Below are 15106 nucleotides of genomic sequence, written 5' to 3'. Positions count from 1 at the left end.
TGAGATATTTCTATCATAAAACACTATCCTGTGTATGATATTTAACCGTGACGCTTTTCACAACACAACACAACATTGCATGACTTAAAGACTTCTATAGATGTAGGGTTCACATCACAATTTCCTTTACAGTCGAAAGAACCACATCAGCCCTCTCCAGTACAATGAGGTACGTATTGCTCGCTTATATCGTTAACATGTCTAGGGTGCCAAGATGAGTGGGAAAGTTAGTAGTTCTGCTTCCGATTGTGTTGAGCGTAATACCTTACCCGACAATGGTGGATGGTATGTTGGTGCAGTGGTAACCGGGTTTCGATTCATCAATCGGGTGGGAAATGGGCATGAGATTATTTACCCGACCACGCTATTTGATACTGCAATAATGCTAAAAAAAATTGAGATTTTGCAATGGGCTCCGATGAACTAAGCATAATCCTGAGGATAAGAAGTCAAAACTAACATCTCACAAGCATCCATTCATGTTGTACCATACTCTCCTTCTACTAAATATACGACTACTGTTGTTCATAGTGTTAGGAAATACTCTTCTTAAATGACTTCCTTCTGTAGTTTCGGGAGAATCGCTGGTCATCTTCATTGACGACGGAGTTCGTCAACAAAGTGAACAAATATGGGTGTGGTAGGTACTGACTCCCAATGCATCGGCCATTCCACCACTCATGCCTCCTATAACTTCCTTCTGTGACATCTATTCACTAACCTGTAGATATCATTAGCTATGACCCCCGTAAACAAGTCGTCTTCGCTGTTACTAGGTTGTGCGTATGTTCCACATGAAACATCAAAATACGCTTCTGACGAGGCTTTCTCTGAGATTGAAAATGAAATGCTCCATTTGACGAGAAATGAACATAAGATTATCCTTGTCGGGGATTTTAATGCTAGAACTCAATGTCTCGATGGTTACGTACGACCAGATCACAATTTGATTAAATTCTCAAATGTACATGAGAATTATGAACTACGTGGATATTTAAATGATTATGAAGATCTCATGCAATAAGATATTCCATTAAAAAGAGCAAGTCAAGACCTTGCCAGACCAAACTCATTTGGCTTAAAATTGCTTGAACTTTGTAATAATAATATTATATATATTGCTAATGGCAGAGTCGGAAACGACAAGGATATCGGTAAAAATACATGCAAAAATGTGAGTCTAGTTAATTACTTGATTTGCCCGTCAAATGTTTATTCTATGCTGAATTATTTCGAAGTTCTTGACTTTGATTCTCAGATGTTCACTGTAGGTTGGTATTTCATCTTGAATGTATAGATAATAAGTTACCTGAAAATAAGGTCAAAGGTATTGTTGTTGAAAAACCTGGTAAGTGGGTGAATGAGAAAAAACAAGATTTTGTCGATAAAGTTAAGAATAAATTGCATGACATAAACACAAAGATTGATAACATGCAGGAGACCCTCCAAGACTTATCAAAATTAGATTTGAATAACGTGGTAAATAACATATCTGATATGTTTAATGAAACGGCAAAGTATGTATTTGGTGTAAAGAAGACCCGCCCGGATAAAAAGAAATACACTTCTGGAAACAATAAGCCTCGGATCACGCGAGAATGCTTGATGAAAAGAAATGAATTTCATGACGCTAAGAAAATGTACAAGATGGCAAAAACTAATGTTAATCGTAAAAAAATGACTAAGAAGGGTAGAGAATATAGGAAACGGATTAAGTCAAGCTATGTAAAGTTTCAGTAAAAAACTGAGATTGAAATGAGAAAAATTTCTAAGCATGATCCAAAGGCATTCTGGGATATCCTGAATATAATTGATAAACGGAATAATTCACATGAAGTTGACATGCCGATTGACGATCTGTACGAATATTTTAAAAATTTGAATCTTCAAGATGGAGAAGATGAAGATTTTGAAGTTCCAGAATTGAATGCGGGAAATCAGTATGATAATATATTAAACGGTCCAATCACTACTGAAGAGATTGTCTACTCTGTTAAGAATTTGAAAAATAATAAAGCATGTGGTATAGATGATATATATAATGAGTACATGAAGAGCACACTTGACACTATGTTACCAATTTATGTCAAACTATCTAACATTATATTAGACACTGGTCTAATACCTGAAAGCTGGAGTACTGGGATAATTAAACCCATTTACAAAAATAAAAGCGATCCTAAGAATTTGGATAATTATAGAGCTATAACGCTTGTTTCATGCTTGGGTAAAGTTTTTACATCGATACTGAATACCAGGTTATATAAACTATCTGATGAAACCGGCCTTATCAGCAAAGCCCAGGCGGGTTTTAAAAAAGGTCATTCTACCACTGACAATATCTTTATTTTACATGTATTAATGTCTCTATATTTGCATTTAGGCAAGAAACTACATTGTGCTTTTATTGACTTTAGAAAAGCGTTTGACTCGGTGTGGCGTATCGGTTTGTGGAAAAAGATTCTAAAAAGTAACATTACTGGAAAAATATTTCAAGTTTTGTATAACATGTACTCTGGCACTAAATCGTGTGAAAAATGGCAAGGAAATGTCTCAAATGTTTACATCAAACATCGGGTTGAAACAAGGAGAAAATTGTTCTTTTTTTATTTGCTTTATATCTCAACGATCCTGAAACTTTTTTCGCTGAGAAAAATGTTGAATGTTTACTTAAGGTTGATGAGTTATGTCGTGATAACATTGATATGTATTTCAAAATGTTCGTTATTTTATACGCTGACGATACTGTTCTTTTGTCGGAAACAGCAGAAGGGTTGCAATTTATGTTAAATAAGTTTCAGGAATACTGTCAGGAATGGAAACTTGTAGTTAACACTACTAAATCCAAAACTGTCATATTTTCCAGAAGAAAGACAAGAATACAAAGAACAGTTTTATTATATAATCAAAAACTGGAAGTACAAGACTCTTTTTCATATCTTGGAGTAGTCTTTAATTACAATGGAAACTTTAAGTTGGCAGGAAACATTTTTCCGCTCAATCCAAAAAGGCCCTATTTGCTGTTTACCGAAAAATAAGAAACGTTAAATTACCAATTGATCTACAATATAGATTGTTTGACTCATTAGTTATTCCTATTTTGTTGTATTCTAGTGAAATATGGGGATATGAAAATGCCAGTCGATTGGAAACAATACATTTGCAGTTTTGCAAACGAGTGCTCAGTTTAAGAAAACACACCTCCAATTTTATGATATATGGAGAGACAGGAAGATATCCTATTATAGTTGATATAAAATTGAGAATGATATTTATGGTATAATTTAATCACAAATGGAAATAAGTTATCTAGTCATATGTACAGACTAATGTATTCTCTTCATGAAGCTGGACAAATTCAGTTCAAATGGATCAATTATGATAAAGGTATTTTAGACAGTGTCGGACTTAGTTTTGTCTAGGTACATCAGAAATCATGCATAACCAATGTTAACTATTTAAAGAATAAAGTTAAACAAACATTACACGATCAGTTTATTCAAAATTGGTTTCAGCAGTTGGAAACTTCAACACGAGGACAAATATACAGTATATTTAAAAATCATTTCGGAATTGAAGATTATTTAAAACGTCTAAATGAGAAAGAGTGGAAAGTAATATGTAAATTCAAAACTTCCAATATAAAACCTCCTGTTGAAACAGGGAGATGGACAGGAGTACAGCGAGAGAACAGAATTTGTCCATTATGTGACACTGGTATAGGTGATGAATTCCATTTTTTGTTTATTTGTAATAATGATAATGTACTACAGTTAAGACGTAAATTCATCCCGTCCTACTTCTATACGAATCCAAACTATTATAAAATGAATGGAATGTTTACAATATCTAACAAAAAGTTGTTAATTAATGTAAGCCTATTTGTACGAAAATTATCAAACCTGCTATGATTTCGTTCTGTAAAAATTAAGTAATATTAAGCATACTTGGTATATTAGCCAATATTGATTGTAATAGTTTTTTGTATCGATTTGGAACAATTGTCCATTAACCCAGTGGATTGTATACAATATATTATGTCTATCATCGCTCCTTAAATTTTGTAAAATTGAATGTAATAACCTCTTGTTACACACACACATGTGTCTGAGTGAATAAAGAAACCCTGAAACCCTGAAACCTCGTACAAGGTCACCATTCCCGGTTCTACACAGCCTAATATAACAACCTTCTGTTTTAACAGTTTATCACAAGTGAAACAAAATCATGCCATTTGCCGTAACCTTATTCTTCTTGGAAGTCATTTGACCCCTGTAACATTGAAAGTGTGAAATCTGCACCGATTTGGATAACTTGGAAGTAATTTACCCTAACTTATTACTGGCCGTATATCACGAACCTTAAGATTATAGTTATTGAAGAAGTCAGGGAGTAACATTTTTTACGCATTTTAAGTGGATGATTTAATGGAAAGGAATGATAGACCTTTCTCCAAGGTGTTAAATTATTTTAAAACATCTTAGCCTTTCGATATTAAAAGTGGTTTAGATTGCTAATATAACTTGACTTGAAGCCCTTTATCCCAGTATACTATCATGACATCAAGGAAATGCAGGATGGATCCATTTGACAACTGGATTTGTATTTTGATTGTTCAGCTCGAAGTGGAATCCACCAAAATCTTCTCTAGACAAAGGAGTGGGTGGTTTGACCCTTGATGACGTCAGTGATGATACCGTGGCAACAACAGCGCGGTACGTGTTCGAGGAAGGTCCCCAAACCCAACCCCTGGTTCCTCCCATCTATCACTCATCCACTTACATACTGAAGACAGTGGACGACTTCCAAGATATTGTAAACAAGGTAAGGGTTTACACGTATAACTAGTCCATCATTGTGACATGATGTCATCACTCTACTTTCTAAGTAAGAGACGAAATGATGCACTGAAGTATATATGTTTTGTGACACTACCTAAAATGGAACGCTACTCAAAATAAGTCGATTTTATCGTTAGATATATAAATGTTAGTCAGTTAACTACTTACAAAGTAATAACTTCAGAGCTCCTTTTATTTTGAGGCAAACGTTTAGGTTGTTCGAACGTTCTAAACATATCCATACATTAAATCATTACACTGTTTCTTTACAGGGAGGATACATCTATTCTCGATGGAACAACTTTACGTCAGACAATGTACAGAGTGTGCTCAATAACCTCGAGAAAGGGGCGGGAACTCTTGTGTTCAACTCGGGTATGGCTAGTATAACAACAGCTCTATTTGGATTCCTTAAGTCCGGAGACCATGTCGTACGTATTTATCAATTCTAGATTAAACTCAATACATGTGTGGGTCTTTCATAAACATTGACATCATTCAACTATTCATTCCCCCTATCAATAATAATAATAAAAGCACCCTCATTTCACCTGATATAAAATATTGTCACCATCATTTTTCAGTTCCAGTGTTGTTCTGTGATATGGTTTCTCTTTCCGTGTAAGCCAATTTTCAGATTATTGTGGGAGCAAGTTTTAAATCAGTAATTAATAGGATGGAACAATGTCACGCGACGCTAAAATGTCTGATTTTTGGCGTGGAGCGAAGAGCTTGTTGTTCACTGTCGATTTAGAGAAGACGTGTTCAATGTTAATATGTTTTCTTCTGGAAGTTCTGTAACACTTCTGTAATTTTAGAATAAATGACGGAGACGTCGAATTTATTTTCAGGTCTTTATTCTGGGTAGAATATTTTCCCTACAAAATAACAAAAGAATACAATAAATAAAAGTTACATGAATAATAACATACATCGATTACAATGGACAATCGGATATTTATATTTATAGATACTTTAGCAGAATTACAACAGAACAACAGAACAATTGAATTTGCGCCATTTTCATTCTTTTAGAAATATACAATGTAGACATTCAATTCTCATAATGAATGAATATGCAATATTTATTCATACACAGTACAATTACATAATGTATCTATTTGCAATAGCATATACATGCTTATATACCCAAACAATGGGTTGGGGTTACTATTCCGCAATAATCAACGTCGAGATGACCAACTGGATATTCTACAGATACAAAAAAATATGCGAGCCGTAAATAATTAGCAACAATAATAACTAATTAATGAAATCGACTCCGTAAATGACCAAATTCCACAACGGCAAATTACAATCTAGATAAGAGATAAAAGACACCAACCTTCGAATTTTCTTTTAACTGGACATCTCCCCAAAAAAAACCCACAACGGCGGCTCCTTTCAAACTGACGCAAAGTGACCAAACGAAGACAAACGACTAACCGCCAAACCAAAAGGAGACAATACTGACCATTACCATATATGGAATATTACAAAACGACTGTTCACCACATTAACATAACAAGACACAAAACGTAAGATGTAGATATACAGACAAACAAATAGACATTTACAAGTCCGCGCGCAAATAACGCGTACTGATTAACACGACAGTTATAAAATAGCATACTTACTTAAAATCAAACACCTATTAATTAACTTTATTAAAATTACAGATTTTACACATTGTTACAATTCTATTAGTGCACTATGTAAATGTTTTATATTATTGTAATCACTGTTGATTTTCGGTAAAACCAAAGACCACATGCACTAAAATATTTACTAAACTATTAACGTCCTTGATTAATTATAATTATAATTATTTTTTCTAACAGTTGTGTTTTTCTCAAAACAAATGAAATCAAACGCTGGAAGCGAACCCAAGCTCTCGAGACTCTATAGTAGTGCTTAATCAGACAGTTTGACTAAAAATCTTTGACATTTTGTGGTACAGTTGGCGATTACGAAATCTGGTGTTTTGAACATTCTGAAAACATTAAACATTTTTGCAAATGACAATATCTAATCCATTTCGACTCATATATCAATCTTGATGTTTAGATAATATTAAAGACTGTTATGGATTTTATCAGTTGTAAAATTTGTTAATATGATCAATAAAATTTGCTGAGGCTTGCTGTAACTTTAATCGACTTAAATGTATATATGTCTGCTATATATTTACAGGTGATAAACATACCTTGCTATGCTGGCGTTTTTGATATTGCCAAAAATATATTTCCAAAGTTCGATATCGAAGTGTCTTTTGTACAATCGGGATGTGACGTAAACGAGTACCGGAAACACGTCAAATCTAACACAAGGGTAGGAAGAAATATAGATGTACATATGTATATATAGTTGAGTGAAGTCCCTCCTGTGAAATAACAGCAAAATATAAGATTGCAAAACAGGAATGTACTTTTAGATAAACTTTGATTTTGGAAAAAAGAACGAAATAAGTCAAATAAAACCCTCATATTTATCTAAACGATACGAAGAATTTTTTGTCTCCAAATGCCACTGAAGCCTTGCAATTAATATTCCGGACTGTAATTCAATGTTTCATTAAAAACATGTTTTCTGTGCTTGAAAATATCTGTCAGAAAATCACGTCCAACCCTATCAAAGAGAATATGATAATTAATGAACGGAATATTAACAAAATCTCTTGTATCTAGATATATATGATATTCTTTTTAGATATTGTATGGAGAGACTCCTTGTAATCCAAGCATGGACATCTTGGACTTGGCTGAGTTTGGAAAACTGGGTAGATCACTCAGCAACGTCATTACTGTAGTAGACAGTACTTTTGCTGGTCCCTACATCCAGCGACCGATACAACATGGAATTGATATTTCTGTTCACAGCTGGTAAGACATATTATAAGGGAGACAACTTGAGTGTCTCTTCACAACCATTGCTAAATGAAGTCACAAGACAGCAATACTCTTATTTTAATTGTCTCTCCACTTTTTGAAAATTATGGTATCTAGAACCAGACATATCTAAGGTCGAAATGATAAAGTCTCGTTTCATCTTTTTAAGGTGTACTGTAGAACATTTCTTTGTAATGGTAACACCTCTGTTCAGAACTATGACCAGTCGTTTGGGGAGCCTCAGTGAGGATATTTAATGGGTATCTATATTTAGGCTAGTATCTACCTTTAGATTAAGGGTTAGGGCCAGCAGTGAAAATAATTTAGGGATAGTTAGTTTGGTCTTTTGATGACTTATTACTTAAGTTTAGATTTTAGGTCTACTTTAGAGCTAGTTTTTGGGTCAGGTTGATGAAGTCTTAGGACCGGTTCCGACGTGAAGAGGTACATAAAGAACAGACAAAAAATGGGGAAAAGGGAGAAACGGTGACACATGTAGTGTGCAAATAAGTAACTGGCTTGGGAAGTCAATAGTGACATATAAACTAATCACCTGTGACTTAATGTGTTTCACTATAAATGTTTTACTTTACATCGGAATTTCGTAATAAGATTTAGAATAGAAGGCTTACTCGTGTTTGTTAACGTTATTGTGGTGTGAGAAAGGAAGAAAGCAACGAATACGCGTGTTTTATTTTTAAGGCATTATTAAAAATAAAACAAAATAAATCATTATTTGTAATAAAGTAATTTTATTGCTAAGTGGTTCATATTTTGGTCGAAATGGTAAAAGATGATGATGATATGAGGTTTTTGAAATATAATGTTTTTGAACAGAATTTTGATACGATTAATTTCCCCTCGTTTCAGTACCAAGTACCTGGGCGGTCACAGCGATTTGCTAGCGGGGAGTCTGACCTTTAGAACCGTACATCTGTGGAAAGAAGCTATTCGCTACCAGAATACGTTTGGAAGTGGTCTAGTGAGTTGGAATTTGTCTCCATTTTTATTTCAATCGGTTCTAAACAAGCGTGGATGGACTTTCGATGTTGCTTACTTACAAATCAAATGTAGAGTAGATTTTGACAATTCTCTCGAGCTTTTTTTTTATTTCAACAACTTGCTAGGTTTTAATGCGTTCGGCTCTTAGAGTCATTAACGAATCATAGAAAAGCGAAACCGCTGCATGTTTATTTTTTTTTCATCTTTTTTCAAATATGTATGGAAGGAAGCCATCCTCTACTACGTCAATTTTTACCTTTTTTATAACTAGATAAAATGACAGAGTTGCAGTTTTTCATCAAAATACGTGCGCCACAGAATCAAAACCCTCTATCTGGCAAAACTTTCATAATACTCGGACATTTTTATGGTGTTCAGTCCACAAAGACAGAGGGCCAAGCATGCCCAACGCGATTTTTTTGTTGTGTAATTTCTATATTTCTGTGGTAACACTCGGACTACTAGATCTTTCTATATTCCTTTTTCTGCCCTAGTCTCCTCACGATGCCAGCCTACTTCTTCGAGGCATTAAGACGCTTCCAATACGAATGAAACGTCACAGTTCAAACGGACAAAAAGTGGCAGAGTTCTTGGAGAAGCATCCCAAGGTAAGTCATGTTTCTTCTATACCTGGCTATTATCCGTCACTGCCATTGTATTTTGAGATTACACGGATTTGATGGAGTATCATTTACAGGACAAACAGTAAGAATTAAAGGCTAATACAGGAGTAATATATAAGATAAAGCGGGTATCAATTTTTAAGAGAAACACTACCGTATTAGACAAAATAGATACTTTATGTAAATCCAATACACTGTATAGGATTGTTTCGATAGTTCACACTGTTTTACCAACACTTCCGAGGAAGGTTTTTTTCATTAGACGGACTATGATTTACTTTAATTTTCTCGCGGAGTTATCCCATCCTCAAATACAACAAGAAAATACCGAGATGTGAACATGATTACAATCCAAACAACTCAAATTCAATAAGACTAGGTCAAAATAGGAACAAAAGAATGACTTACACGGAGACAATGCATATAATTAAGATTGAGGGCACAATAATTTGAAAAAAATAACTGTTCGAGATTGTCATTATTCAATTATGGAATAAGGGGAAATCGATAAAATTGCAGAAGGATTTCGATGTTATCTATGACAAATATTGTGTATTTACGTTTTAAAAAAATCCAGTTGTACTGGGAAAAATTAATAAAGAATATCATAATTGAAATTAAGTAATCTATTGCATTTATCTTGAGTTTTCACATAAAATAAATAACCTCCTTTAAATATTTTATTCTTTGCGCACTACATATAGAATGTCACCACGCTGGCATTGTAAACACATCTCTAATAGACAGCATAACTCATCAAAATCTGCCGAAATAGTCATGAATTCGGATGTTCACAGTGGAGAAGTAGAACATTTTTTCGGTTAACTTAAGACTAATTCCCAAAGAACTTAGTTTCAATATGATGTAGCCTTATTAAATCAACTTTTTCCCATACGTATGACCTATGGTTGAGGAATGAATTAAAGATACATTTGTTATCAAGAATAAGATCAAATACACTGAATTGACTTTAAGTAACAGAAATAATGACATCTGATCCCTATATCTTTTCATTTGGTCAAAGTCATTTCAATAGTAAGTCTAGTAACATATTCAACTCGTGTGAATAATACAGAGGTTTTGAAAAGTATAACATTGACTTCATAACAGATCGAGTGGGTCATGTATCCAGGTCTACCGTCACATCCCCAGCATGCCGTGGCCAAGAAACAAATGAAGCTGTTCGGAGGGATGATGTCATTTGAGGTCAAAGGTGGACTAGAGGGTGGCAAAACCTTAGTGGAGGTAATAACACTGATGCGGAATATCTATGTAGTCATACAATCATTTTCTCTTCAGAAAATATTTTCTATTAAATTTTAAGACATATCAAAGCGTTTCCATTGTCCAAATAATTTAGGCAATTTGTCCGGTTTGTACGCCAAGGCTGTTCTTATCCAACAGATCGCTATCTTCGAATAAGTTAACTAGTTGTGCTTTGTATCGTCAACTGAATTAATTGTTGGGTCAACGATCCAAGATCAGTTGTCAACCTCCGATAGTTTCGATGACATTGTAAATTTTTTAACATATAAAGTTTTTATTGATAAAGTATAAGAACGACATGGTGACTTTAATCACTATTTTCTGCACTCAGCACTATAGACGCTGTCTTCATCTGTGATTGTTTACAATGTGATTATGTTTTACAAATACCTCAGATTTTATAGCTATGTGATTTTTGTATGAAATACTAGTATTGATAGATATTTTCATTATAATATGTTTTATCAGCGAAAGTTGTTATTATCTGATAATCGAAACAATATCTGTCCGGAACTTGGATAGAAATTTCGAGTTAGTAAGTCGTATTTCAAAGTTATTAAGTCGATATTTTTAAATATTAAAAAAGCCCTAATGCTCTTCCGTTACTTGCCTTCACAAAAGAAAAAAAAACCCGACATTATTACACAACTGCAAGTTCATTTCTGATCAGGGGCTTAACGTCATACGCCTGGCCGTATCACTTGGTGGCGTGGAGAGTCTCATAGAACACCCGGGTACTATGACACATGGCTCATTGGCACTGAGTGACGAAGACAGGCGAAAGAGTGGTATATCTGCTGGAATGGTAAGATTAAGGTAAGATAAAACTAAATCTATCCTCAGCTTGTACGAAAAAACTTTTGTACCACAGGTTCTAGCCTCGTCTGCCAACACACCCATACATTGGTAAATGTATGTAGCGCAATCGGCATGGCGAAACGACCAAATTTCAGAAAACTTGTAATGGTTACTGAACAACCTCACGGGCGACAGTTTTAGGGCATCATATATAGTTTATCATATACCAAATTAAAGAAAAAATATTTATCTGTCTATTCCGACAACTCTCACGAGATTTCTCGAACAGTTTAGTGACACTCACACGATTCCAAAATTTGGGTCGTTACATACCTTTATTAGTAATTGAGTGTATTGACAGACGAGGCTGTATTGTGTCCTAAGACAAATTGTAAACTTTATCTATATTGATTGGAATTCAGCATATCTTAGTTCAATATGTAAATGGATACGTGTCTAAAACAAATATTGCCAAATATTGGCACGAAAACCATCACTAAAACACTAACATAAGTAAGAGTTTATTGTTTGGCTATGTTGTGTCTAATTCTAAATTTGTAAAGATATATGCTATTCACATGTTTTTCGAACAACCCTTCACAACGTCGCTAACTGTTGATGTTCATCGTCAAACGTTACAATCACCACGAACGATTAAAAAATTATTATTATTATTATTTTATAGAAATTTATAAGGTCAATTTGATTTTTTTTAGCATTGGTTTGGAGGACCCCAAAGACTTGATACAAGACCTATGTCAGGCTTTAGGCAATGTTGCATGCTAAGCATGAAAGTCTGCTTAAGTGAGGACTTGCAATCAAACGATCACTTTCTCTCAGAATTAATGATGAGATAAATGGGGAAATGATATATCAGTGTTTATCAATACCATATATATATTTCTATCTTGCAACTGGAGCTGTTATTTGAGCAAAACACCTGCCACATATATTTTTGCTGTATGAAGGCAGTGACGGAAACAGCTGGTTTTTTTTTTTAACAAGTGCTTTAATTGTACAGAATGTCTGAATTTATCTAATAAACAATTTTGCGAAAATTCACAATATCGCGTATCATATTCGTTGAAGTTTGGAACCACATTTCTGCGCGGAGTAATTATTTTTGCGTACGTCATCGGGCAAAATCAGCGTAACGTCAGCTACGTTAGGTGAACAAAGACTAAACAACAAAACTATTGGGGATTTAATGGTTTGGATTTCAGTCAATGTTGCAAAATAAGTAGATTACAAGGTAAGTGTCCTAAAATATGAGCTGTATTTTGCCGAGCCCTTCTATATAGACCATTCATCATAAAAATCTGTTTCAAAAGTAGGATATTTCGATATTTGTAAAAAGTTGTATTAATACAACAGTTCGCTCAAACTCGTATAAGAGGCCTACAATGACACCATTTCAGTATCAACATGTCAAGAAAAAAGTAAAATACTAAGACTGAAATATTATTTATCAGAATTTATAAAACATGGGTAAAGCATCAACAAAAAGCAAATCTGCACTTAAACCAATGAAAGCGATCATGAGTACCGGAAGGGTAAATGCCTGATACACAAATCTCAGTAAATGCAATTGTTTATTGTAATGTAAAGTCAACCGTTCTGATTCCTTTGTTTCATTGAATCAGAGAAAATAATTTTGATAATAAAACTGATTTTGAGCTGATCTACTCAGATCGTGTCTAAATTACATGATCTGACCATTGCACATAGTTTATACGTTGTTTATTGCACATTATCCATATGTCGATTGCTTTCTTCCGCCGCCATATTTGTTCGATTGTCGGTGACATTTTAACGCTTGCTAGAGTCTAAACGATTACACTGAAAAGATGAACCCTCAAATATGTCAATTGTTTACTACTATTCAATTCATGAAAAAAAGAAGATTTTTTTGTAACGTCAAACAGATTTCTTTTCAATACGAAAAAAAAAAAAAATAAATAAATTGGATCCCTCACCCCTCTTACCCCAACCCTCGAAATCACGTTTAAACGGCACCTGTTCAAGGTAACAAGATGGCGGCGGCGAGAGGCTCGCTTCAAATTAGAATAGTTGATATACGTATAATAATTGATATTAATAACGTTGATTTTGATAAGACAATGGTCTCTTGGAAAGTATTTGTTTATAGAAGGGAGTTGAAGATGATGCATACTATATGGGTCAGCTTAAATAGCAGTAATAAATGTTGATATCACTTTTTAGGAAGAAATATTTTTATTTCATCATTATTAAAAATAAGTTCTTAATCTGTCCCTAAACTAAAAGAACTTTTCAGTGAGAAAAGATCGACAAGGGAAAGGAGATACGATATATATATATATATTTATATAACCAAAGGAAAAACATACTAAGAATCACTTCCTTGCATAAATGATCGAGTTGTACATTACAAATCGGAATAATAAATTCGGAGTAAATAATGAGACGTAGAAGAATGGGGAAAATAGCCGAATAAATCAAAGAAGCCAATGACACTCTCCAAATGAAAGCGTTATTGTGTCTGTGTGTTTATATTGTAAATACTGTATATAAATAACTTGAATTTGAAATATTGCCAGTAGTGATTCCAAACAAACTGTACGCCTGCACTTGCAAAGATTATATTTGTTCAATCGAATACATTATGTAATGTGAATTATGGTCCGGACTCGGCTCAGGATTGTGGGTATATGGACTGTTTGAACCAGCAGCCTGTGCCATGATAAATTGACAAACTTTGACCCCATCTTGTTATATATAATTATATTACCTATCTAATCTTACTACTCTCTACACTATAATATAGATTATGGTAATGCTTGCCTCACATTTCTGTTTGATAATTATTCATCTGAATATATATTCTTAATTCTTATTCCTGTAATGCTATCATTATTATTTAATATCTTTAATTTTGATTGATGTGTCTGTGTACATGTTTAAGTTGTACGGAGAGGGCTTTCATAGACTCAGCTTGTTGCCCAATTCCATTTGTCATCAACATCAAGACAATAAAATATTCTGAAATGTAATGCCAATTGTTCTTTACTGGTGTTTTTTGTGGTTTATACAACCATTTTGCAAGAATATAGTACATTATGATGTAGTTGAATAAAACGTAATTTGTAGTTGAATAAAACGTATATAAATTAATAAGAAAATACATATACTGTAGTAATCAATGAGGCCGACAGAAATAACTAGTTTTATTCGATAACTTCAACAAGCAATAATATTATTTCTTTATTATTTGATAAACTGAATAATGTCAATATTGATTAACTGCAATGTAAAATATTGTAATAACCTACTTTACATAAAGGTTTTGTTCGTCTTTCAGTTAGAATTAAAATAAAATGTGTACTTTAACAACAGTGTTGTCTTTATATATCGTATAAACAACAAATGAAGCCTTTGTCGCTTTGTACACAAGCAGTTTGACAAACAGTCTTAATAAAACAAAACCTTGTCCAATCGTTAATATCTAAGATAAACTCAAGATAAAAGGTTGCCATTTTTTTCATAATGTCGTCTGATGACGTACAAAACATACACAATATACACATAAACATTTAAGAACGACACTTGTCTCAATAAGACGATGGAGCCAGGAGATTTAGGTATTACAGAGATAACAACTGCGTCTCCATATATTTAGGCTGTGACCTCGACCAGTCTCACAACACGT

At 33.7% G+C, this 15106-nt stretch overlaps 1 protein-coding gene across 1 annotated transcript; it reads left to right on the top strand.

Annotated features, from left to right (window-relative positions):
- Nucleotides 1-1755: 1755 nt before the first annotated feature.
- LOC132556035 (L-methionine gamma-lyase-like) lies at nucleotides 1756-12204 on the top strand. The gene is made up of 10 exons (XM_060220427.1): nucleotides 1756-1940; nucleotides 4620-4824; nucleotides 5114-5272; nucleotides 7035-7172; nucleotides 7551-7723; nucleotides 8600-8711; nucleotides 9226-9339; nucleotides 10465-10599; nucleotides 11291-11436; nucleotides 12135-12204. Exons 1-10 carry the CDS (start codon nucleotides 1756-1758, stop codon nucleotides 12202-12204), a joined length of 1437 nt encoding a protein of 478 aa, XP_060076410.1.
- The last annotated feature ends 2902 nt before the right edge of the window (nucleotides 12205-15106 follow it).

Source organism: Ylistrum balloti, unplaced genomic scaffold, assembly GCF_031769215.1.
Source record: "Ylistrum balloti isolate Yb309-2 unplaced genomic scaffold, AGI_CSIRO_Ybal_v1 Utg370540, whole genome shotgun sequence".
Classification (NCBI taxonomy): Eukaryota; Metazoa; Mollusca; class Bivalvia; order Pectinida; family Pectinidae; genus Ylistrum; species Ylistrum balloti.
Note: the sequence above shows the minus strand (reverse complement) of the source record. Positions and strands in the feature narration are given on the sequence as shown.

What these genes read in the sequence shown, in the direction of transcription:
- LOC132556035 (XM_060220427.1), top strand. Translation starts at nt 1,756, where the DNA reads ATGAGAAAAATTTCTAAGCATGATCCAAAGGCATTCTGGGATATCCTG. An exon ending in GATATTTCTGTTCACAGCTG is followed by an intron (nt 7,724 to 8,599) that starts GTAAGACATATT and finishes CCCTCGTTTCAG; the next exon opens with TACCAAGTACCTGGGCGGTC. An exon ending in GTGGCAAAACCTTAGTGGAG is followed by an intron (nt 10,600 to 11,290) that starts GTAATAACACTG and finishes ATTTCTGATCAG; the next exon opens with GGGCTTAACGTCATACGCCT.